General features: G+C 38.9%; 3 protein-coding genes across 4 annotated transcripts in view; 2 read left to right on the top strand and 1 right to left on the bottom strand.

Moving 5' to 3' along the window:
- Positions 1-9,664, top strand: part of LOC106162861 (serine/threonine-protein kinase mTOR) — a 36,142-nt gene extending 26,478 nt beyond the window's left edge. The window contains exons 40-56 of the mRNA XM_086995115.1: positions 188-285; positions 2,202-2,298; positions 2,670-2,768; positions 3,027-3,149; positions 3,535-3,717; positions 3,995-4,304; positions 4,595-4,730; positions 5,061-5,208; positions 5,517-5,639; positions 5,992-6,074; positions 6,522-6,669; positions 6,963-7,098; positions 7,353-7,433; positions 7,639-7,713; positions 8,087-8,158; positions 8,500-8,605; positions 8,847-9,664. Coding sequence (XP_086851241.1) covers positions 188-285; positions 2,202-2,298; positions 2,670-2,768; positions 3,027-3,149; positions 3,535-3,717; positions 3,995-4,304; positions 4,595-4,730; positions 5,061-5,208; positions 5,517-5,639; positions 5,992-6,074; positions 6,522-6,669; positions 6,963-7,098; positions 7,353-7,433; positions 7,639-7,713; positions 8,087-8,158; positions 8,500-8,605; positions 8,847-8,862 — 2,034 coding nt within the window. The 3' untranslated portion in view covers positions 8,863-9,664. The remainder of the gene's footprint in view (positions 1-187; positions 286-2,201; positions 2,299-2,669; positions 2,769-3,026; positions 3,150-3,534; positions 3,718-3,994; positions 4,305-4,594; positions 4,731-5,060; positions 5,209-5,516; positions 5,640-5,991; positions 6,075-6,521; positions 6,670-6,962; positions 7,099-7,352; positions 7,434-7,638; positions 7,714-8,086; positions 8,159-8,499; positions 8,606-8,846) is intronic.
- A 3,020-nt stretch (positions 9,665-12,684) lies between these two features.
- LOC106178009 (ficolin-2-like) lies at positions 12,685-16,294 on the bottom strand. Its single transcript, XM_086996101.1, has 5 exons — positions 15,719-16,294; positions 15,048-15,219; positions 14,678-14,726; positions 13,942-14,340; positions 12,685-13,574 (listed from the first exon to the last, which is right to left on the bottom strand). The coding sequence occupies exons 1-5, from the start codon at positions 15,922-15,924 to the stop codon at positions 13,384-13,386; spliced, it is 1,017 nt and encodes a 338-aa protein (XP_086852227.1). The 5' UTR covers positions 15,925-16,294; the 3' UTR covers positions 12,685-13,383.
- Positions 16,295-18,459: 2,165 nt separating this feature from the next.
- Positions 18,460-24,819, top strand: LOC106162784 (caspase-6). 2 transcript variants are annotated; one of them, XM_086995700.1, is made up of 10 exons: positions 18,460-18,504; positions 19,617-19,757; positions 20,182-20,284; positions 20,713-20,889; positions 21,156-21,253; positions 21,612-21,761; positions 22,489-22,702; positions 23,040-23,204; positions 23,780-23,883; positions 24,367-24,819. In XM_086995700.1, exons 2-10 carry the CDS (start codon positions 19,626-19,628, stop codon positions 24,574-24,576), a joined length of 1,353 nt encoding a protein of 450 aa, XP_086851826.1. In that variant the 5' UTR covers positions 18,460-18,504; positions 19,617-19,625; the 3' UTR covers positions 24,577-24,819. The 2 variants fall into 2 exon arrangements, with proteins under 2 accessions (XP_086851826.1, XP_086851827.1); XM_086995701.1 differs by lacking the exon at positions 18,460-18,504 and adding an exon at positions 18,601-18,890.
- The last annotated feature ends 77 nt before the right edge of the window (positions 24,820-24,896 follow it).

The raw sequence follows: 24,896 nt of genomic DNA, 5'->3' as shown, positions 1-24,896 counted from the left end.
GGTGTGTCCTCGGTTAGTGGGTTTCGGGCGGGTGTGTGTCCTCGGTTAGAATGCGTGCACAAGAGCACACACACACACCCACCCACACACACACACACACACACACACAAAAGAAAGAATAAAAGATTTTAAAGAACTCTTATATGAAAAAAAATCCATTTACCTAATCTGCTTTTTTTTTTTTCAGAACACGGCCAAGATGTTCAAGTACTGCATCCCAGCAGTCCAGGGCTTCTTCCGTTCCATAGCGTTATCCAGTGGGAACTCGCTGCAGGACACACTGAGGTGAAATATTAATCTGTGGTAGAGATATTCTTTGATATTACTTCTTCCGTTCCATAGCTTTATCCAGTGGGAACTCGCTGCAGGACACACTGAGGTGAAATATTAATCTGTGGTAGAGATATTCTTTGATATTACTAGAGTTTTGCACCTCAAAAGCTAACTCAGTGGGCAGAAGTCAATTATTTAATTATTTAATACTATTTATCTCCAAAAACAACTGTGCTCAGGCTTAAGTTCATATTCACTGACTAAAACAGTTCCCACTTGGTATGTTATGATGTTTTCAATGCCTTTGTGTCTCCACACAGATTTTCTTGTGGGTTATTATTCAATCATTGAATGATTTCTTCTTTGTGATTCAGTAAGGAAATGGGGATGGTCTCCTCTTCTTCAACTTTATCGCCCCGGTAAAGGTACATTTCTGACCTCGTACCATTTGATCTTAACATCTGCATGCACATTCACATCTGATGATGTGCTGCGAGGGATATTGGAACTATCTCTGTAGTTTGAAGAAACCCGTTCTTTGTTTCAAACCTCATGCACCACTGGTTCTTAAGTGGTCCAAACCAAAACAGAGAAGCTGGGTTGGAAAGTGAACTAGATAATGCATCTTTGGTGTGAATGATTTATCTGGATAAAGCTTCTTGAATTTGTTAGAGTACACAGCTATTCCAATGTTTGTTTAGATCCCACTGGTGATAATGCAGTGAGGGTAATTTGCAGGCAGAGCAAGAAATTCCTCCAGTATTCATCATGTTCTGGGATGTAGTCTGCTAAAATGAAGGGTAATGTTGTGATCAAGTTTTTCATTAAAGCAGCTGACTGGGCAAATGTTTGGCCTTCATCAAGCCATTTTCTGTTAATGATCTGTGGTTTATCTTTCATTTCATTTTTTGAATAGGAAAAATTGAGGATTTTGGTACTGAGTTCATCCAAAGAAATGTACCTTTTCTGCATGGTGGTTGCTCGCAGCAAACAACGAAGCTGTACTTGAAGAACACCCTCAAGTATCACATGCATTGGGTCATGTAGTAGACACTTGGTCAAAGAAAATCCTGGAACATCATGAAGAATGCTTCTACCATTGAGCCCCCTTTCTTTTGAATGATGCCCTTACATCTTCTTTCTCACCTCTTCCAGTTTACTACGCAATCGCTGTGCTCCTGCTCATCTCTCACAGGGCATTCCTCGGCAAATCTGACTTTACTCATATTATCTTTACTCACATCACATGTCCTACTTGGGGATTTGGCGCCACCTATACCTTCAGATCCTCCTAACATCTGTGCAGAAAGGGTGTCTGCAAGCACAAAAAAATAGAAGACCATGCCATTTTCGTTTTCTTGTTCTTGGGACGTTTATATCAGCACTCACTTCTTCTAGATTTGCACATGTCTTTGGCCAATCTGACTTGACTCATATTTTCTTTACTCACATTACATGACCTATATGGTGATTTGGTGACACCTATACCTTCTTTGAATCCTCCAAACATTTGTGCAGCAAGGGTGTAAGCAAGCACAAAAAGAGAAGACCATGCCACTTTTGTTTTCTTTTTCCTGGGACATTTATATCAGCACTCGCTTCTTCTAGATTGGCACATGTCTTTGGCAAATCTCACTTGACTCTTTTTTTTTTACACACATCACATGACCTACATGGTGATTTGGCGCCACCTATACCTTCTTTGAATCCTCCTAACATCTGTGCAGCAAGGGTGTCAGCAGGCACAAAAAAATAGAAGACCATGTCCACTTTCATTTTCTTGTTCCTGGGACTTTTATATCTGTACCTTCATACAGAAGGCCCACCTTTGACTGTTGGTCATTTTCCAGTTGCTGACCCTGTTGTAGGGTTAGAGCAGCCTTGGTCACTTTGAACTGGTATTTCCTTTGACTGTTGGTCATTTTCAGGTTGCTGACCCTGTGGTTTGACTATGGCCAGTGGTCAGAAGTGTATGAGGCCCTGACTGAGAGTATCAAGACAATCCAGATTGACAACTGGTTACAGGTAGGTGTAAGCAACACTGGGATTTAGAAAAAGCATTTGATTTAGTTCTTGTTGATGATTGGTAAACCAGAGGCCTGATTCGTGCAAAAAGAGGAAAGTTTTCCCACTAAACTCAGATGCTTGCACAGTTGACATTGCAGTATTTATTATAATGTTGATGTGGTGATTTAATTAACTAATTAATTAATTAATTAATTAATTAATTAATTAATTGATTTATTTATTAACCCACACTGTATATTAAGAACTTTAATTTAGCAAAATGTACTTCTGGGGCTGCTTTAATCAATGCTATATCAAAACAAATTACCTCAAAAATGTGTTCCATATTTTCCCCCAAATACAGGTAATATATTTATTTTTAAAACCAGGTCATTCCCCAGCTGATTGCCAGAATAGACACTCCCAGACAGTTGGTGGGAAAACTCATACACCAGCTCCTCATGGACATTGGAAAGCACCACCCACAGGTGAGGAATTGGGACCATCTTGATATGACTGCCATCTACACTTAATCCTGTTCATAGAAATTGTTGGAAGTGTTAACCCTAAAATTGTCATTTTCATTAGCAGTGTATAATTTCCGTTTCAATGATATTGTATTATTTTAATGCACTGGTCTAACCTCTTGTCATTTATTTCTTTTAGTTAAACATTAACCATTTATCACATATTGTCTTCAGTGGAATGTTTTTGTACTTCACTGTGATCATATTTAATACTTCAAGGCACTTATTTACCCTCTGACGGTGGCGTGCAAGTCGAACGTCCCAGCACGCCAGGCGGCTGCCAACAAAGTGTTAAAGAACATGAGAGAACACAGCAACACCCTGGTCCAGCAAGCTTTGCTGGTGAGCATACTGTAAATTAAAGAATATGTAATGGTGGAAATGTAAAACCAACAGAGTGAGCAATATTAGAGCATACTTACAACAGCTTTGAGACATTTCCTGGGGTCAGTTTAATTTCTTCTGCTTACCAAACCAATACCCAATGTAATTTTTTCCATTTTGATAAAAAAAGAGGTGAGAAAATTATCTGATTCGCTCAGAAGTAGGATTGGTTGCACTTGCTAACAAACTTATCAGTTTTGTCACATCTGTAATTGTTGTGGCATATATCGTATAGTTATTATATTAGTATATGTTTTCTAATACCTGTGATGAGACACAACAGAAACATAAAAATCATATTAAAATATAATTTTTTAAGTTTTAACTATGCTTAATAATCCAGGTGAGTGAAGAGTTGATCCGTGTCGCCATCTTGTGGCATGAACTGTGGCATGAAGGACTTGAGGAAGCATCTCGCCTCTATTTTGGAGAGAGGAACGTCAAGGGGATGTTTGCCACTTTGGAGCCCCTCCACTGTATGATGGAGAGAGGGCCACAGACACTGAAAGAAACCTCCTTTAATCAGGTGATGTAACTATGGTAACGGTTATGACTCAGATCTTTTCAATGGGGAAAATTATCAGTCTTTTTGATTCATAATTTTGGAATAATTTTGGAAAAGTATTTTTTCCCTCTGAAAAGATTAAGTAATTACCACAATTTGGAGATGTATGGAAAATTTATCCTATATTTAAGTTTTCTTTGTTTTTATTTTAAAGAAGGATAGATTAAATAGTGATGAAAATAAAATCTCAATACAAAATCCAGCTTTAATTTGAAAGTCTAATATATTTCAACTGCAGGCCTATGGACGTGATCTACTTGAAGCTCAAGAATGGTGCCGAAAGTACCAACGTTCTAACAACGTCAAGGACCTGACCCAAGCCTGGGACCTCTACTATCACGTCTTCAGACGGATATCCAAACAACTTCCCCAGCTGACCTCCCTGGAACTGCATTATGTGAGCCCCAATCTTCTGAGTTGCCGCGATCTGGAACTGGCTGTACCTGGAACCTACGATGTGAACCAGCCTGTGGTCGGGATTTCTTACGTGCAAAGTTCGTTACAAGTGATCACTTCCAAGCAGCGGCCAAGGAAGTTGTCAATATTTGGTGAGCGGGGCTTCGAGATTTGTTAGGATATTTTGAAAAAGTATATGGTCATAGCTCTATTATTATATAATTATTTAATTCTTCTTGCATAGAAGGTATATTGTTTGAGTAGAGGACAGCCTATTTATATGGCTGGACGGCTACCATATTTGCTCGGGTCATATTTGGTCATTTTGGAAGCCCTATTTACAATACTGGTTGAACCCCTGCTCGTGAGGTTGTAAACTGGGTGTTTTAAAATCATTTTGTCACATGATATATGAAGCTTTGAAATCATTTTGTCACTTCAGGAAGCAATGGGCGGGAATATGTGTTCCTACTGAAGGGCCATGAGGACTTGAGGCAAGACGAGAGGGTGATGCAGCTGTTTGGATTGGTCAATTCTCTGCTCATGAATAACCCTGAGACATTCAGGAGGAACCTCACGTAAGGACATATTCAGTCCTTGTCACATTTTACTTAATATATTAAGGCATACATTTGACTTCGTAAATCTGTTGTTTTTCAATTTTTTTTTCGCATATCAGTCATAAGCATTTGTTTTCACTAGGTTCTTAATTTAGTTATGATTTTGATTATTGGTTTCAGCATCCAAAGATATTCCATATTGATATTATGTCCAGTATCTCAATTCATTAATAATTATCACAATGGCAGTTTTAATTCATAGCTTTAGCATCCAGAGATACTCCACAATGAAGCTTTACACTTTCTCGAATTATAAGTATTTTGATAGCAATTTTTCCATGATTTCAGCATCCAGAGATATTCCATCATTCCGCTGTCCACCAACTCTGGCCTGATAGGCTGGGTCCCCCACTGTGACACCCTTCACTCTCTGATCAGAGACTACAGGGAGAAGAAGAAGATCTTGCTGAACATAGAGCACAGGATAATGTTGAGGGTAAAGTGGTTTGAGATTTTGAATGCTTCTGAAGTTGTGTCAAACAGTTTAAATTGTGTTTGCATTACCGTAACTGAAGAAGCAATAAAAAGTTTAATTACATTTTGTATATTTTGACCATAAGCATATACTTATTATCATTATTTTATAAATGATATTAATTTGCAACAAAATTATTGGGTGCTACAACTTTTAATCTGATTAGTGCTATCTTCCTACACAGAAAATATTTTTGATAAATACTGACCAGTGAAATGCCCTCACATCTAGACTGTAGTCACTGTTTTAACTCTCATTTCCATTTATAGATGGCGCCAGACTATGACCACTTAACCCTTATGCAGAAAGTGGAAGTGTTTGAACATGCTCTGGAGCACACCCAAGGAGACGACCTGGCAAAAATACTTTGGTTCAAGAGCCCCAGCTCTGAGGTATGTTCATCACAGTATTTATGCACATCTGTGTTTGAAACAGTATCTAAATTTTGAATCAAAACTTTTCAAAATTGTAAGCATCTTGTCCATGGTTTTTGACCATTCGGATTAAAATCTAGTGTTGATCTTTCTGCTACAGATCTGTTTTGGTAGAAGGGCAGAATTGCACTGCACACAATTAATGCGTTTTAGTCACAATAGTGATTTAGTCACAATAGTCCAATAGTGTATTTCAAATTAATGAATAATAAATTTTACTTGGTAATAAATTACTAGGTACTAAATTACTAGATACTGAATGGTCACATGTGTGTCTTCCTTATAATCTCCGTCTTTCTGTATACTTCAGGTGTGGTTTGACAGGAGAACCAACTACACTCGCTCTCTGGCTGTCATGTCCATGGTGGGCTATGTGCTGGGACTAGGAGACAGGTCAGTCCTAGGCGTGGTCACACTCGGATTAAAATGTCTTAACTTAGTATTATAATGATTTCTAGTCATGTAGAGAATTCTAGGATGTGTTGCCACTCAAGTTATAATGTTTTAATTGAGTACTTTGTATATACCATCACAGCAGACTGTAAAAATGGCTTGTCATCATGATGAGAAATCCAGGGCCTGTTTCCATTCAAGTTTCGACCTCTTAACTTAGTACATTTAAAAAATAAACTGTAAGTGAATTGTTGCCTGGGAGTCATAACATTTTAATCCTTCATCTTTTACCACAGGACTAGAAAAAAACTTATTTCATACAATTCATTACTCTTTATTACAATAAATTAGATTTTGAAATGACATCAAAAATATGATCCATAAGCAGCATCTTACAAATTAGTTTGGAATAAGAAAATTACCCTTTGAAATCCTTTTTTATTTCAGACACCCTTCAAACTTGATGTTAGACAGAATGAGTGGGAAAATCATCCATATTGACTTTGGCGACTGTTTTGAAGTGGCCATGACCAGAGAAAAGTTTCCAGAGAAGATCCCATTCCGCCTGACGAGAATGCTCATTAATGCTATGGAGGTGTGTTTGCAGGGCCATTGTTTATTGAAATTTTTATTTCAAAATTGGTGAAGAACACTATATGGTTCTTCTTTAAAATATATGATATGTAATAATGATATGATAGATATTAAATGACAGTAAGTTTATGTGCTGCTGTGACAGCCTGTCTCTGCTGGGTCACTGTTATCAATGGCAACTGTGTGTGTGTGTGTGTGTGTGTGTGTGTGTGTGTGTGTGTGTGTGAGTGTGTGTGTGTGTGTGAAAGAGTTTGTATGTACACGTGGGTTTCTCAAACAGCCCATCTATTCTAGGTCACTGGTATTGATGGCAACTACAAGATGACATGTGAGAGGGTGATGGACGTCCTCAGGGAGAATAAAGATAGTTTAATGGCTGTACTGGAGGCTTTTGTTTATGATCCCTTACTGAACTGGAGACTTATGGACAGTAAGTGAAGTATAATGGAAAATTAGCGGGAGCAGTAATTTCAATGAATGTCAGGCTTTAATTTCTGCATATTTCTGCTTGTTTATGTCTGACTAGCAGATTTTTTTTCTGTGATCCATTACAGAGCCTTTCTGTTAGTAAGTTTTGTCTCTATGGAAGGCTATTAGCATTCCAAAATTTTCTTAAAACCATTTTTAGTAATTAATAATATCATACAACATAAATCTGGCCTAATTTTTACTCCATTATTTTAGCTCATACAAAAGCCAAGAGGTCCAGGGCAAGATCTGGCACAGCCGCTGCCACCTCTTATTCTGAAAGTACGGAAACAACAGGTAAATTGGAGAAATTATCAGGCAGAAAATGTTTTTTTTTTTTTTTTTTATAAATGTTTGACACAAGCTGGAAAAATTTCCTTGCTGTAAGCTGGCAGTCAATTTTGTCAGTTTTTCATCAGACTGATGTGAGTTAATGTTGTTGCATGGTTGTTTTTTGTACTGATGTATGCTTTATTATATATATATATATATATATTTCCAGACATCTTGGATGATGGAGACCTCATAGCTTCCCAGAAAAGAACATCAAACTATGGCCAAGAGAGCACATCTTTAGGTAAGATTTATTTTTTATTTTAATGGATAAATAGTAGAAGAAACTTTGAATGTCTAATGAATGGAAAAGATTTTAAAACTTACGTAGTACAGGATCTATTATTTACTGGAGTTTTTTATTATCATTATTTTTTTTTTGCTGGATCACGGTTGCTTGTTTTCCAAAATAGTGTTAAATGAAAGTTGGCCTAAACTCTAAGCCTAAAATTCTAATTTGGCCCACCATAAAAAAAATGCTTGATTGGACAATAAGGTACATTTTTTTTTTTTTTTTTTTTGAAAAGAAGAGAAAAAAGATGAATTGATTGAAATAAAGTAAATCAATAGGTAGAGAATAAGATAGATTAAAAAAAGGTCCTATTGATATATTGTAGGAGACGGTCAGCCGGAAGCTCTGAACAAGAAAGCCATTCAGATTGTGAACAGGGTCCGGGATAAACTGACAGGTGAGCTTAAGACACAGTTCCACTCCAATAGGTTGGGATAGCTCAACTTAGTACAATGTTGTAAAATTGTAATTATGATTGCTGAACACAGGGAGTCCAAACTTAGGCCACTGTTGTGCCTAACGGTTGATGCTAATGTTGTGGAGAAACGCATTTTTTTCTCTTCAATCCTCAGTCATATAAAACGGTTAACATGAACATTACATGTAGATTTTTTTCATTGGACTGCAAGAGAATTGATTTATGTAAATGCCTATTCTTTTACCCAACTTTGATGCTTGTAAGATAACCATGGGAGAGCAGTTTTGAAAAAGTATTATTGTTTATTATTTTTATTCCAGGTCGTGATTTCCAGTCAGATGAGTCCATAGATGTTCCAACCCAAGTCAACCTTCTTATCAAACAGGCTACTTCCCATGAGAATTTGTGTCAGTGTTATATTGGATGGTAAGTGGCTTGTCTTGATTAAAATGTACTGACATCTATGGGAATGTTGTCATTTTTGCAAAGGTATGTGATTGACTTGCCTCAGAAAAAAAAACTTATATGGGGACTTTGTCTGTGTCAGAATGGCAGTAAGTAAAAGTAGCTTGTCCTAATTAAAAGTAAAAAAAAAAAGAAGAAAAACAATGTCTGTGCTTTAGGTTTTATCATTTTAAATTAATGGCGATTTTTTTGCTCATTTCAGGTGCCCATTTTGGTAAACTAGCACGTGGGTGAACACAGACATTTCACTACACATTCAGTAACCATGCATCAACAACGTTGGACTCTATTGCCTCTGAGTCAGCTAGTGTGCCATTGTCAACTGTTCAATTTTCACCCATAAATTCAGTCTGATTTAATTATCCTAATTGGCTTAAGTATACTTAATTGTATTTTTCAAAACTAGAATTTGATCAAGTAAAACCAAATGATTAATTGTAATGAGTTTTAGTGATGGCACAAGGAGAGTAAAACAAAAAGGCATATTTCAAAATAAGCGATAGCAAGTTAATGAGAATCAGTGCATTTTTTCTCTGCTGATAGATTCAATTTTGCATTCAGGTGCTTTCAGTTGGTACTCCTGAGGAAAATGTGCTTACATCTGTGAAAAGTTTGTCAGTGTTTCAAATACCGACAAGAAGGTAGTCTTGATTGTGATTGGGACGATAAACAATATTTATTGTAAAAATGTAAGGATGAAGTACATTTATGTTTCATTCTATGAACTGAATATGTAAAGCGTGAATTTCTAGTCAAGAAAACATTTCATATATAAAGGCATTGTTAATAAAAACCGTTAAGTCACAGCACATCGTTGTAGGAATTGGAAGGATAAATGGAATGAACTGACGAATAAGATATGCTGATCGAGATCAGATTTATTGTTGACTTTTAATTGCTTTGCGGTTTTCTCATAATAAATTATAATAATAAAAATGTTCCTATTGCACCCAGTACTGACCAGAGCATCTGATGGCTTGTCAATTTGCTCAATAAATATCGCCATTGGCTTTAATAATACGTTTTTGTCTGTTAATTGCAATGATCTTGAATTTTGAGAACCGTGACGCGACTGAGGGTCCGCTGAAATACGGTGTCCGGTGAAACGTGACAGTCCGCTTCCCATTCATTTGTACAGGTAAGCCTCGCCCTAGATTTTGTCCCACGTAGGTCAGGCTAACTCTATTATAACTAAGACTTTCTGTTACGTGGACCCTCAGTTTCGTTACACCGGTTCCCATTCATTTGTATAGGAAGACTTCAAACAAAGTTTGTACCCAGTGGTCACGGTTACCCTAACTGAAACAGGGCGGATTGTTTTATACACGGACCTCTAGTTACGTCGCATCAGGGCTTGGACTCCCCCTTTCTTCATTGATTACATGTGCAAGCATTGTTTTCACACGCTGGGCGAGAGAACTGTTCTCAGGACTTCATGTTTAGTCAGTGAAACCAATTCGCAGTGGGACCTTTCATTATTTTCGCCACAGGCTGGTACCCGATGGGAAAAAATCAACTGGGAAACTTCCCTAACTACCCAATCTTTACTACTGGCATCATTTTAAAATCCTGAACCATCTTTTAAATCACATAATTTTTTACCCTGATTTTAACGAACTATTAAGCAGAAAACCGAAACCATATCTCCTAGGCGCCAACCTACCCGAGCCATAGATAATGAACTGTCCGTAACTAGGCACAGTGGGCGTCGTCTCTGCTCGTGGTGGTAGTGATTCCTCGTGGCGCTGGCATGGAGATTTAACTACACCAGGTCCTCTCTAGGGGCCAGTACACGTTTATAATTTATTTTCAACCTGAAAAGTTGGTGTTTTTGACAGTTGAAAGGTGCCCTATTTTAAGCTGAGATTCGGCAGTGATAAGAGAAAGAAAAATTGCTGGGATTACCCAATTTGAAGGCGAGGGAAGAACTCAGTTGGGCTGAAGTTTTCACTTGGAATTCTGAAAGGAAACGCGGACACTCACCCCGTTGAAATAGTTAAAAATGATGGCCAGGCGATTTAGAACATTCTTGCTCAGGCGAGTTCTGCCAAAGATATCAGCAGTGCGTCTAAGTTTGCTTTTGCTTTGCGCATGGGTATTCTTCGCTCTGAGCGTAGCCCGTAGGGAAATCAGGGAAGCTTATAGTGTTGACTTGGTCCGTACAAAAGGCCGTTCTTTGGTCGCCCAAAGCGCACTTGTTATTGCCCCTGACACAAACTCCAGCTCCTCCAACAGTTGCATGCTCCCCGAGCACGTGTGTGCCAGTAAGGAGGCAACGGAGCCTCGCCGTTGGTACCACCTTAAGAAATACGACTACGTCATCAACCGACCATTGTGTGACCCGAAAGCCCCGCCGTATCTCCTGGCACTGGTGGTCTCCGAGCCGTGGGATTATTACGGAAGGTCCATGTACCGAAGGACTTGTGGGAGTATTAAGACGCACGCCTTTCAGGAGACAAAAACGGTGTTTTTCGTAGGGGAACAACCAGGAACGGAAAATGACATCGCCAATGAAGCTCTTCGGTTTGGTGACGTTGTCAAGGTAGGGTTTGTGGATTCCAAGGGAAATCTCACCCTTAAAACGCTTCTGGCGTTTCGTTGGGCGTTTGAGTATTGCCCCGGAGCGAGATTCGTTCTGAAGTGCGGACATGATGTCATTGCAAACTACCCTGAGATCGTGCAGTACCTTTCTAATCTATCTGTAGTTGGTAATTCAACGCATCTTTTCAGCGGACTGCTACGACAGGAACCGACGAGAAACGCGTGGCTAGAGCCTGATTGGGATCCAAATGCACCAAATTTTGCGCCCCACATTGCAAGCTTCGCCTCCCTTCTCTCTCTTGACACTGTGCGCCTCCTTCACTCAGCCTCGCTTTCAAAGCGCCTCCACACAGAGGCTCCATTCATGTCGTCAATAGCAACTGAAAAAGGAATCCGGTTGGACAACAATACAAAGTTTTGGGAAGCTACCAAATTAGGATTTGTGGATTTGGCGCGTGATAGGTGTCGTCTGCTAACGGCGTTGGTCATACATCGAGTTCCCGATCCAATCGTCTGGAATTTGGTTAAGAGAGGATATGTGGACAAGAAAAATGCATGCACAGGAGGCGGACAGGTTTTTCAAGCCCCACAACCTGTTGTAAAATATGTTGGCAATCCTGAATCAGATCGAGAAATTATACTAGAGAAAGCGGAAGACTGGGTTTATTAAAGCTTGTTGAAATGACACATCTGACTTGATTTCATCGATTTCGATGTGTTATGGTTTGTTTGTTAAAATTGGTTAATTAAACATATGTTGCTTATCTTCATATCGTCATAGGCCTATGTTATTGCTTTAAAAAGTCATTCAGCAATTTTATCACTTTAAAAATTCTCCAGGGCTTGTGGCCGAAAAGAATTTGACGGTGCTGCAGCAAATATCCAACAATGCACACATCAAACAGCTATTCACCATTTAAAAAAAGGCATTTCCATTTTGCTCCTGTACTGGAAACAACGCCCAGTATCAGCATCTTGTTTGTCGTTATCACCCTGAGTAGGCCTATATACCTATATTATAGAGCCGCTTCCAGTGACGGCAGAAGCATGCCAATGCCGGGACGTGGTTCTCAACTAGATATGAACCTCAGGGTGTGAGTAAAAAATGGCCATGATAATGGTAATAATATTGCTTTGTTAATGAATATAACCCGAATTTCGGTAACACATGCTGTAATCTATCACGACTTCTGTTGATGATTTACGTTTGATGTTACACTGAATTTGAAGCATGTGCCAGCGCTTTTTACTGATCATTACGTCTATATAGGTGTTGTTAATTCAAAGCAACCAAGAATGACGTATTATCAAATCATAACTGAAAGGGACAGTCTCTACATGTACACTGATGTTCTTCGTTGTACTTCTCTTTGATTTTTGAAATGTTTTCATTTTTATTAAGTATCAACTTATTTGCCGGGTTTCATTTCCGTTATCGGTCTTTTTTACCCTTTTTTCCACGATCAGTGTATGCATTAGCAGACAAAATCGTTTTTTTGCTCTGTACGTTTTATTCACGCTTGCTTCTGCTGTCAGTTATCTTGTCCAAACATGATGGTAGCTACATATACCTGCTGAAAACCTGTTTGATCAAGCGGTTACATACAGTGCATATAATACTGTAGATGTAGACATAATAGAATTAAAGTAATTCTCTGGTAGCTAGATTAAGGGTATTTTACGGACTGTGTAGTTCCCCATCTTTTGGTCTAAGAGCGTATTCAGAACAGCGTACTAACATATCCGCGGATAAAATATGGCGACTCACTAAAAAGCTAGCCGCTTAATTCCAAATTAGACACATAATAGATTCCCAAAGGGGATAACGCAACAAGCGTTCAAGTGGGTCGACTATATTTGATCCGCGGATCTGTTAGTCGGCTGTTCTGAATGTGCTCTATGAGGACATAGTCAGTACGACGTACATGTAACATTTGAACGTGATTTTTAATCGTTATCACCATTGGCTCCACAGCTGACTCACAGTTTAGGCTACCTCAACCGGCGGATGGGACAAACGAGGGATGAGATTGGCTCTTAGGGTGATCTAACCATAGTTACATGGAATGTTGGGTATGCTCTTCAAAAGCTTTATCAGGTCGTAAATCACACGCATCATTTGGTCACCATAAGGATTTAAAGAAAACACGGTCTTGACATGCTATGCTTTTTCTGCCTCAAACTACTATTTTTTCCATTTATGCATTTCTCTTAATTTTCATGGTAGCAGTTTTTAGTAGACAACCGTAGTCACAATTATTACCGGTCACCGAAGCAAATTTCATTGACGATCTCCGCTTATCTTCAGGAAATATCGTAGAATCCTGGCAGTGGCTGTACGTACACGTTAAACACACCATAGCACACTGTCGAAACCACCAACCACCACCTGAAAAAAATTTAATTCTTGGTTAAAAATACATCTACATGTATCTACATGTATAACGTTTTTATGAATTGAATTCATTTTCCTGATGTAATTGTAAACCTGCGTGCAATCTATTTGTACATTTAGCGGGGAATTAAAGTACCTCTAATTCATGAAAATATTGCAAACTAAGTATGCAACGAAACTAAACGTGTTTTCTACTTTGTCCGACTTCCAGATCTAACGCAGAAGAGTCGGTCAAGTTACATCTAACAAAGACCTTTGACCATGGACTGGAACGCCATGACTTGAAGTTAGGGAAGAGACAGATCGTAAAGTTCTTGTATAGATGGACGAAATCTTCCTGTCATTTTGCACCAGAACTTACCGAAGCTAATCGGGCAGTTTGTATTTCGGGCCCGGTCATATGTTGAAAAGCCTGCTCCTAATGGATTCGTCAAGAAGTCCACGGCTTTCGTCGTGTTGGTCGTGTTAAAAGACTCGACCAACATGTCCTTCACTTTGTAATTCTGATACTCTGACCCAATCCTAAACAGGCTCCACCTTGCGTAGTAATACCTCCCGTTGCAAGAAAGTAGGTCCATTTGTAAGGAATAATTATTTTGATTGGTCAGTTGATAGATGACCTTATTTCCTATCCAGAACTGATTGGTTGGATCACCAAACCCGTGCTTGTATGACGTCCAACTTTGGTTAAAGTTGACGTCATCATTGTAGCGCCTCATGATGATCAGCCAGTCACCATCATACGTGTAAGTGTGATTATCTAAAACGCAACTTGCAGTATACGAAAACATGCAATTCTAAAGAGCATCTGCATTAATTTAAAGAATCCAAAATATTTTAACCAAGGAACGATGAGTTGCATGTTGATATTGTAACTTTCTGTACGAGATGACAACTATTAATGTTAATGATACCCTTATATTGTATTCATTAAAAGCTGTTTCCACGTGTCTGGTTGTCTGCTTAACTACATGTAAATTGTTCGTCGTTCGATTTGTCTGCACGATCAGAAGCCTTTATTTTCATGTCTGTATGTTTGTCTGTCGGACCTGTCTGTTTCTGTTTGATTTTCCCCTAATCTGTGTATAAATACTCACTTGTCTGTCTGTCTGTCACTGTGGACTTACCTCTTGAGTTGGAAGCCGTCTAAAAGTAAAAGTGAACTACATTCAACTCAGTAGACTGTTTCACAGTTACTGAGTATTAGAAACGATTAAAAGATAAATAAATAAATGAAATAAATAAATAAATAAATAAATATTATTTTGCACATGTCATCCGACTCCATGACCGAAATATAAGCCAATATACAAACTAGAAAAGCACTCAGAAACGGCAGACCTCCGCCAAGGCATCATTAATGGACCATCACCCAAACCTAATCAATTTTAAGTTTAGAGCCTTAAACTAAATAACCAACGAAAGCAAAATGATCCATAGAACAGGTAACCGTGATATTCAACCTACCTCTATTCTGCCGGTCACGTTCAACTTATCAGTCAGACCACAGGCATTAGGGGAATAGGTCCCGTCTTCTTCGCTTATGACGTCACACCTGACGTTGTTGTTGACGATCTCCGGCGTTCCGTTCAAAAGATCACATTGTTGTGACGCTTTTCGAAATCCAAATGAAGCACAACTTGAAAAATATTAATAATTCTACTTTAAGAATTTTTAATTTTATTGAGGCCATTTCTTAAAAAAAAAAAGAAAAAGTTAATTGCGATAAAAAAATGGCCGTTTTCACTCCTGTTTCAGGCCGTTGATAAAAGTAGCCTATGTCATCTGATGCTTAAGGAGGTTTTATCCAAACCGAAATTTAAGCTGCATTTTCATTCATGTTTGTGACGGCTTTGCTTACGAGTAGTTCGACATACTATATCGCGACAGACTATGTGATGAAAAACTATAATTATGGCCTGTCTAACTGCTATGCATTAAGTGAAGCCGTCACAATTAAACTGGGAATTTGACGTTCGATTGCAAGGAATTAACTGATTTAGCCTGCTAGCCGGTGTAGACCAATAAAGTTTCATCTGTCGATCCGCAAAAAATATTGGCTGGGAAATGTCAATTAATTTCTTCTATAGCTATTGACAATTGAAACGCTATAAGCTAACAAAAATATTCAACATTACCCTGGTGTGCTCTCACATATATTCGCGCACGCCGACGCAGACATGATATTTTGGACAGTTTCCTGCACAGCGTCTGTCATGCGGCATCTTGGAATTGCGCAAAAACATGCACCGCACTGCGAATGCACGCATTGAAGAGAATGACCAACGAGGACAACAAACGGCAATAATAGCATGGCTGTCCTATTGCGTGTACTTCTGGACATGCTGTCCGATCTTCACATCAAGTATCACAAAAATAGTTGTACATACAAATCCTAATGGCACTTTCCATTTACGAAAATTTTCCGTGTTATAATATTCGAATTTTGGCTTCAGGCAATTGAAAACAGCATGTTTCATCAATTCGCCTTTTAGTGAAGGCATCTAAAATGTCCCTCTGTCGTTTGGTGCGAACTCTGAAGCCGATTCATCTGAAGAAAGCTATTTGTACGAGATAACCCTCGTTTGCTCTTGACTCCTTTCCATACGGGGTCTTGTGCGAAGTGTTTATCTGGCACTTGCGGTGGATCTGTTTACTTGCTCCCAGGATATCCCATGGTGCATTTCTCCTCAATGATATCACTGTGACGTTGACTGGACTACTACTACAGAGTAACCGGCTGTGCCCTGTCATTGACCCTATACATATACATCCACACAGTCAGTTACTAGGTGTGAAACCGCCAAGCATATTTATAAATTGATAATAAGAAGAAGAGGGCAGTCTATTGTTGACGATAGTGTTTCGATCTTTGTGAATATCCTACAAATGACGCATCAGGGGCGTGTCTCACAATGAAATTAATGAACAAAAACTGAGCTGGTCGAAACTTTAAGACTAAAATTCCAGTCAAATCCTCCTTCTATTATAAATCATTATTATTCCAGTTATTGTGCCTGTTGCCAAACAGCTAGGCCTGGTTTATGTATCAGACTTTTTTCTCTTTATCAAAATGGACAGCATGATTAATCCCGCAATGAGCAAAAAATGGTCTAAAAGTTTTAACTTAAAAGCTTAAAAGCATGTAACATTTTGAGATGATCCCTTGTATAGAGAGCGTCGTACAATGATGATGGACCACCTGTCCTAGGTGACAATCCCCAAAAAGGTGAGGTGAGGTTCACAATACAGTTGGGACTAACAGGTGACATATTATGGACGCAGTTATTGGCAATCCCCATTGAAAAGATGGATTGCGTCCTAGTATAAATGGATATCTAAATGTATTATTTTCGCAAATATTGGTGTACTGGTACTTGAGGAAATAGAGATTGATGGAGTCACGATAATCAATAAATACTTCAAGATGACCCTGGTATAACTCTAATTTGTTGGGCCCGTGTTATGTTGCATAATTTTTTGTTCACCAGTGGATTTCAAGATGATCTTGATAAATGCTGCATGTGGGCTGTCCTTCAATCATTGAACTAATTTTGTCGTCTGAAGCAGACGATAAACGCCAGAAAGTTTCAGCAGGTCAGGGGCGGATCTAGGATTATTTGACAGGGGGGGGGGGGGGGGGGGGGGGGTCCGTGGATGCGAAGCCGCCCCCCCCCCCCCCCCCCACACACACACTTGGCGTGGGTTCGGGGCCCCGAAATGTGTGGTATGTAAGAGGGCGAACGGTGCCATTGGGTACGGTTTAGAGCATTCAGCTAGAGCATTCAAAGATTCAGCTAGTCAAAATTCTAATTTCAAGAGGGGACCAGAAATTGAAGGGGGGGGTCAGGACCCCCCCCCCCCCCCCCTCTAAATCCGCCACTGCATGTTATGATAATCATTTCCTACTCCTTAATAATAATAATAATTGTTGTTGTTGTATGTTTGTGTGACGGTAAAAATACCAGGCTGTCGTTATTATTGAGTTGTTAGTTTTGCCCATAGTAGGCCTTTCTTGAAATGCCAGTTGTCTCATTAAGTTAATATGTAGGCGTGTATTTAAGGTCGAGTTTACATAAAAATAGGAAGTAAAAGTCTTTCATAACTAAGAAAATCAAAAAGTATGAACGGAAAGTTGAATCATTTGAAATCTGAACCTTTTCGTTTTTTTCGAAATCGCATTACCATCTGTATTTGCATACCATTCCTTGAGAAAGTCAATAAACAGGTCTGGTTTGGGACAAGAATATCTGTGTTTGCGATGCATGTAAATTTTTAACAATGTGTTAAAAAAGAGGAAACAATGAGGGATGAGCCTATATAGCCTACACTGAGTAAAAATATAATCGCTAGTCAGTAGTATGACATTTAAAAGAGCGATGATCAATTGATTCTTCATAATTAATATGACACCTGTAGAGGAAAAAGATTGAAATGACGTATAACAAATTAAAATGAAAGAAACAGATAGCGAGAGGGGCGGTCGTAGCCCCCCTCCCCTCCACACTCCGCTCACATTTAAAGTTTTATTTGTGTGTAAGGGCTTAAATCTTTTAATTGATATTGGCCGTCTTCCTTTTTCATTTTAAGTTTTATTTTTTATTTCGTATCTTGAGAGAAAAAAAAGGCAATATTAGAATTATTTGTTCTAATTTTAGCAAAGATCACTTTCTCGTGCCCTGGGCCCCGTAACTCGAAGGCAGCGCGAATAGCGATATCACACAGAGGCTATGTACAATGTATTATATGGGGCGGGTATGGGCGAGTTATGGAATCGAAACGTTTGCGCTCAGTCGCAATGAGCGATGCTTTCGAGTTAGGTCTGCATAGCCGAGGCAAAAAGGGGATCCCCCTTTTTTAAAACTGGGTCAGTTGCAGTGCGGTTTGCGCACGCGTAACTTTATGGTGAACAGGAAACGGAAAAGTATGTCACACATTTTCTCTTTTAATTTTTTATTTAGAAGGGTTTTTTTATTAGTCTGTTGATTTCACGGGTAATCATAGGTGTTCATAATGTCCCTGCCTTGGGTACAGACAGGCGATCTCTGTAAGAAAGCGTTTGGGGCCTCGATAAAAAAGTAGGAGTGTCTACTTACCAGCGGGACAAGTAGGGCCTATATACCTAATCATGTAAACGCCGTACGCTGATTATGCAGTGATATATGTAGAGAGAGAACTGTCCAAACAGCTTTGTTAGGTCTGAGACCTGCTATTCATGGTACATGTACCTCCTAGTGCCGTACGTACGAATTTCTCTACACTGGGGGAGGAGGGGGGGATGAGGTCGCACTCTCACCCCTATCACCGCAGGTAGGCCTCGAATCGAATAGATCGATCCAGAGAATTAGATTTAGATCGACCTAACTCCCTGGGGGTTCATGCTAAATTGCAGTCACCTGAGCGCGCACCATAGTTAATTACCCCCTTACAGCTTTTAGTAGGCGGGACAGACGCTTAATTAAGCCGGCTAAGCTGACAGTAATCTAGTGAGACTCCCCACAGGGATAGATCGATCTAAAATCTATGGGGATGGGGTCTATCAGTTATGTTTAGAATGAAAGCACCCAAGAAAGTCCGACACTAGGACCTACAGCATAGTAGGCCTACAGGTGACTGAGGTCTAATCTGGGATCCTTCAATGCAGGTTAATGGCATTTGCCAGCTAACGGAGGCCTACTAGTACCGAACGTAGTACAGTGGGTTACGTCAGGCTTTTTGAATAATAGGATTATTATTATTATTATTATTATTATTATTATTATTTATTTATTTTTTTATTATTATTATTATTATTATTTTTTTTTTTTTGACAGAGATGTAGATAAGTGAATTTCACTTGTGACGGTAAAGAAGTAGAAAGTTAAAATTTGAAAGGGTTTAGGCCTACAAGCCATAATTTCTTTAAAGGTTTTGTAGGCTATTGACAAAGGGGAAATGGTTGAAATCCCGCGGGATTTTTGTCATATAAAGATCTTACGCTAATTTAAACACGTATCACAGACTGTTTTAAAATATCTACGTGTTTATTTGTAATAGGTTCCAATCATGGAGAAAACTGATAGGGAGCGAATACGCCGGAACCGCACGGCTTTCATAAAGGATATGATGCCTGACGATGTCATCGAATATCTGTACTCCATGGGAATTTTCACGGATTCTACGAAGGAAGATGTACAGGTTAGGAACAGCTTTTTCTTATTTTAGGTAAAATTGTCCACTAAAAATTTGCAAATTGCTCACACATAGAGAACCAATATTCTGGAAAAGAAAACAAAATAGCAAAGGAGGTCCTCTTACCCCCCCCCCCCCCCCCCCCCCCCCCCCCCGGTTTAAATGGATGTGACTGACATGGTTGAAAAAAATGGGAGGGGGGAGGGCTTCCCAGCTCCCATCCACCAACCGGCTCCAATGCCTATTATAACTGTGTACATTACCTGTAATGTTTATAGCTTCCGCACTATTTGCACTACTGTTTATCTTTGTCCCATCATGAACTGCATATGTTTAAAAAGGATTTAAAGTGCTTTGAATTTTATTTTTCATCGACCTTTGAATTTTAATCTCTACTGGATTTTGTGTTTGACCTTTAACCTTGATCTAGGCCTGCCGTACGCGGACGGACAAGGTGCGGAAGATACTTGACACAGTTCCAATGCGAGGAAAACAAGCCATTCATGTCTTTTATGATGCTCTAGTAGAAACAGGTTTGTACTCAAATAATGTGACGTACGTATCAGACCATAAGTGAAGGAATTGTTTTAAAATTCCGACCTTCATTTTGTCAAGATCGTCACTCAAATTGCAAGTATACTGCACAATCTTAAAATAATACTTTTTTATTTCTGGGCTTTTAACGTGCGACTGCATTCCTTGCTTGCAGTCCAATGAGCTATGTGTGGACGTAATTCCTGCCTGTTTGTAATACACTGTAATTGTTCATTTAATTTTGAATTTACTTTCTTAAGATTTTTGGTACAGCGGCCGTTCGAATCATTTAGAAAGAGATATAAATATAGAAATAAAAAAACTGTTTTAAGAAACAGGCGGTGTCGATGTTATGTAATTAATCTATTTATTTCCTGAATTCAGAAAAGCAATGAAACAGCTCATTATCTAAGTATTAACGTTTCAGAGCAAGGACATTTAGCAGACCTTCTCTTTCCCGAAAGGAAAGAGGAGCGCCTTGCCAAAGAAGCGGCACGCGCGCCCCCTACATCTACTCCGTGTCCTGCAAACACACAACCTGTTAATACCCAACCACGCGTTACTCAACCAGTGCAACCGGAAGAGGAAGACGTGCAGTTGCCAGGTAAAGTTCAGTGGTATCCTAGGCCTGTATTTTGGATATGATCGCTGCTGAATTATTCTCTCTCTCTCTCTCTCTCTCTCTCTCTCTCTCTCTCTCTCTCGTATTTTTGTATTTTGAGAAAACAAGTACTAGTAATTATATATCAGTTGTTATTTTGAAAAGTACCTGTATATAAAACAAAAGTGTGATTTTTGGCAGGGAATCGCCTTTAAGTCAAAGACTTTTTGAATAACTTTTAGACACTATTTCTTGTGTTTGCACTATAGAGTTGCCGTGTGACGCCGGGCAGTCTCTGGTATTTGTTGATTCTTTGAAGTTCGACATGTCTGACAGTGTACTGCGGTTACAAGAAAAATATTCGCAGGTAATTTTCAGAAGCTCTTATTACCACGTTTAAAGGCCTTCAGAGTTGTGCGTGTACCATTATTGCTGATACTGTGCCAGTAATTTTGTAATTATCAAAATTAAAGTAGGACAAACTTTTAAAATTTCCACATGAGGCAATTAACTCCGCAAGAGACAAAAATTCCCAAGAAACACTTTTATAATTTTCATACTGGAGCGTCGGTTTTTACACATTGAACCTTGCTTCTGAATTGTGTTAAATTTTTAAAAGGTCTGAATCAATTTAAAGCCTTTTACGTACATGTTTAACCGTATTCAACCTCACCATAATAACATTTGTCCATTACACACGATAGGGCATTTTCCTGTTATTACAGGTTTATAAGAATGCCAGCGCAAACAAAGGGAGAGCGTTGATTATCCTTAATATCAGAATGGAAGGCCATGATATACTGAGGACCAATTTAACTCGACTTTTGAAAAAGCTAGGCTATAAAGTTTATCACAAGAAGAATTTAAAAGCAGAGGTAGGTATCTGAAAGGAAGTGGTCCTATACAACGTCAAATTTAGAAAATGGAATTAAAACACATGGATTTAACTTAAAGCTATATAAATCCAAACCAAATTGATTAAGAATATTACCCAAAATAATGTTTTGATAATAATTTTTAAAGCGTTGAAAAGAGAATTCTGAGAAGTGCGTTGTTTTTAAGACAGTCTGGAAAGAATGTATATTTATGAATTTTGAAATAAGGCAATATTAAAAAAGGCTAAATAATAATATGCAAATAATTATCTTAAGCAAATGATACATAACCGGGTTACGCACTCTGTAGAGAATAATGGCCCATTCCATAGAAACTATACTATCGTAGATCTTCGTAGATCGGGCCAGCTCTGCGGGGACTCAGACTCTCGCTGAGTGCAGTCAGTTTAACAGATAAGCACGCTTCTATTTGGCTTTGAGTGGAGTGTAGAAAACCAGGTGACTTTACTAGTATGTTGGAAATGAGGAGGCGTGTTAATCTGTTAAACTGAATTAGTTTTTAAAATATCAAAGAGGCATTTAGCTTTTACTACACACTAAAATAACTGACCTAACTTTGAGTTATAATCGATTGGTACATGTAACAATCCTTGTGTTGTCGCAATAATTGTCACGAGTAGAAACGTCCATCAGCTTGGCAAACTGACGATATGAAAAATGTTTTCAGCTTGTGCTAAATAAATATCAAAATTTTTTCATATTTCAGAAAATTAAGGAAGTCTTACGCAGCGAGGCCCAGAATGTGGAACACGGAGACGCGGAGTCCTTCATTTGCATATTCATAGGTTACGGCAAAGGAGGAATATTAACGGGGAAGGACGGCAAAACCATCAGCCTCAGTGAAGTTACATGCTTCTTCAACGGACAGAACTGTAGTTCTTTGGTGAATAAACCAAAACTGTTTTTGGCGCAGACATGTGGTAAGTTACAAATAGTTCCCCGAGACCTGGGTTGAAAGTACAGCCCTTGTGGCCGAAAACGCCCGCTCTGAATCCAAATTTGATCTAAGCCATGGACATTCCACAGGTTGGAACAACATAGGGGGTAAAATGGTCCAGTTTTTCAGAAAAATAGTCGTCAGCTTGAAATTTCTGGTCACAGGCCTGTTCAGCCATGGGGAGTGAGTATTAGCGACATAAAACAGAATACAGTAGTGACTCGATCTTTGCAATTAGCAAAAATGAACAAGCTTTCAGATACCCAATTTTATTATCACAAAAATGTACTTTGTATATCATTGTGCATGCACCTTTACAGTGGATAATGACACTGACAATACCGAAGGGGAAAGCAGAGAAGTTATGGAACAACTTACAGCCGATCTGCAAGCGGTGTCTTTACGAGATGGTGGAGAGGGGAAGGTTGCTACTGATGCTGTGCCTACCATGGCAGATATATTTGTAGCTGCTTCTACGGAATACAGTGAGTATATCTTAATTAAGACACTAACACGCCTCCTCCTAGCGTTGAGTAGAATACGGAAAAGCTGGTGATATTCGAGTACGTTGGAAACAAAAGGAGGCGTCTTAGTCTGTTCATCTGATTGCATTCAGCGAGATTCCCCATGGAGTTTGTACACATGAGCTAGGTCGACAAAATTCATTGTGAACGGTCTCTTACATATTGAGAAAAAATTGCACCATCTTGGATTTAAAATATGGTCAAAAATCGTTATTCGTAAACAAGCAAAACGCAAGCTCACATCTTTGGAGAATTGGACATTTTAGTTTTTGTTTCTAGATGTTCCTTTTCTACTAATGTGTATGGAAAAACCTTTTCACAATCACTGCAGAATTGTGTGAGGCTCATTATTTTATTGTTTGCATTAAAAAATAAAAATGAAAATATGGACATCTTTTTGGTTGTTTATTGTTTGTCTGTCAAATAAATTACTGGACGTAAGATAAATACAATTAGAAAGTAAACCTTGGTACTGGCAGGTCATTTTGTTTGAATTTGTTGCTCAGTCTGGTTTAGAATACTGATTTTTTTTTCAGCTTCATCGACAGAAACGAGTCCCAATTTTTGGTTTTTAGAAGCACTAGTGTATGTTTTCTGTACGTTTGCACACAGCGACAGCCTCAATTCCATGCTAACCAAGGTTAGTGAGGGGTATTATTGTTTCGAGTGTGACTCCCAACCTCGAGACATATCGGTTAGAAACGGAAGCACCCGAGTTCAACCGAATGAGCAATTGCAACAACGGGCCTTGATGGTTTATTTTTGTTTATTCAGCTTCTGAGATCTAGTATAGCAGTGCGATTATTTTATGTAGCAAGAGCGCAACTTTCTAGTAAGGCCACGAAAAGCTACGGATATGGAGGAAATTTGCTCCGCCAAATACGGGGCCATCATTCAATTCTTTTGTCTGATATGAATTAATATGTTAATATGCATGTAGTAAATCGCACTAATCACCTTTTTTTTGTAATTTGTCACTTTGAATATGTCTTGTCAACTGCCTGAAAATTTGCAGTAAAATCAAACGCAAGGTACGAAGAGGCAAGAGTTTAATAGTAAGTGCTTTGGGGATAAAAATTGAATTATATTCGATATTAAAAAAAATCTTTACAACCTGTTTCAGATAAACCGCATTCTGTCGAGGAAACGTGCCGCACTGGACTATCAGTCTTCTTCTCTGCGAAAGGAATTTTACTTTTTCCCAAAACGTCCTGTCACCTCCGATAGCGACAGTTGCCAACAAAATGACGCCGTTGAGTCCGCCACGGAAGGGAGGTCTTCGCTCGCGCAGGCATCATGTGGAGACGACACAGCGCAACTGGTGCTGGGATAGAACCTAGTTGGACTACTGTAGCATTAAAAGATGTTGGAAAAGCCAGGTTATTTATGACATCAAATTTGTTTATATCTTAATTTTTTTAGTTTGTGAAAAAAGAAAAGTTGTGCTATGACCTCGTTCTCATTCTGATAATGTCCGACTTCCGGATTCCCGTGTTATTGCGGCCACGATTTGCAATGTGAGAACGAGGTTCGGAATTGTGCAGGCTTTATTAATTTTGTTTAGACACACGGGTTCCGGGAAGGGAAAATCGAGCAAAAATGATCAAAAATGTAATATTTTTTAGAAACCTAAGAGAGAAATGACGTGGGGCG

This window comes from Lingula anatina, chromosome 9 (assembly GCF_051362555.1).
Source record: "Lingula anatina isolate TDL-2025a chromosome 9, LinAna3.0, whole genome shotgun sequence".
Classification (NCBI taxonomy): Eukaryota; Metazoa; Brachiopoda; class Lingulata; order Lingulida; family Lingulidae; genus Lingula; species Lingula anatina.
This window is presented reverse-complemented; position numbering and strand designations above follow the sequence as displayed.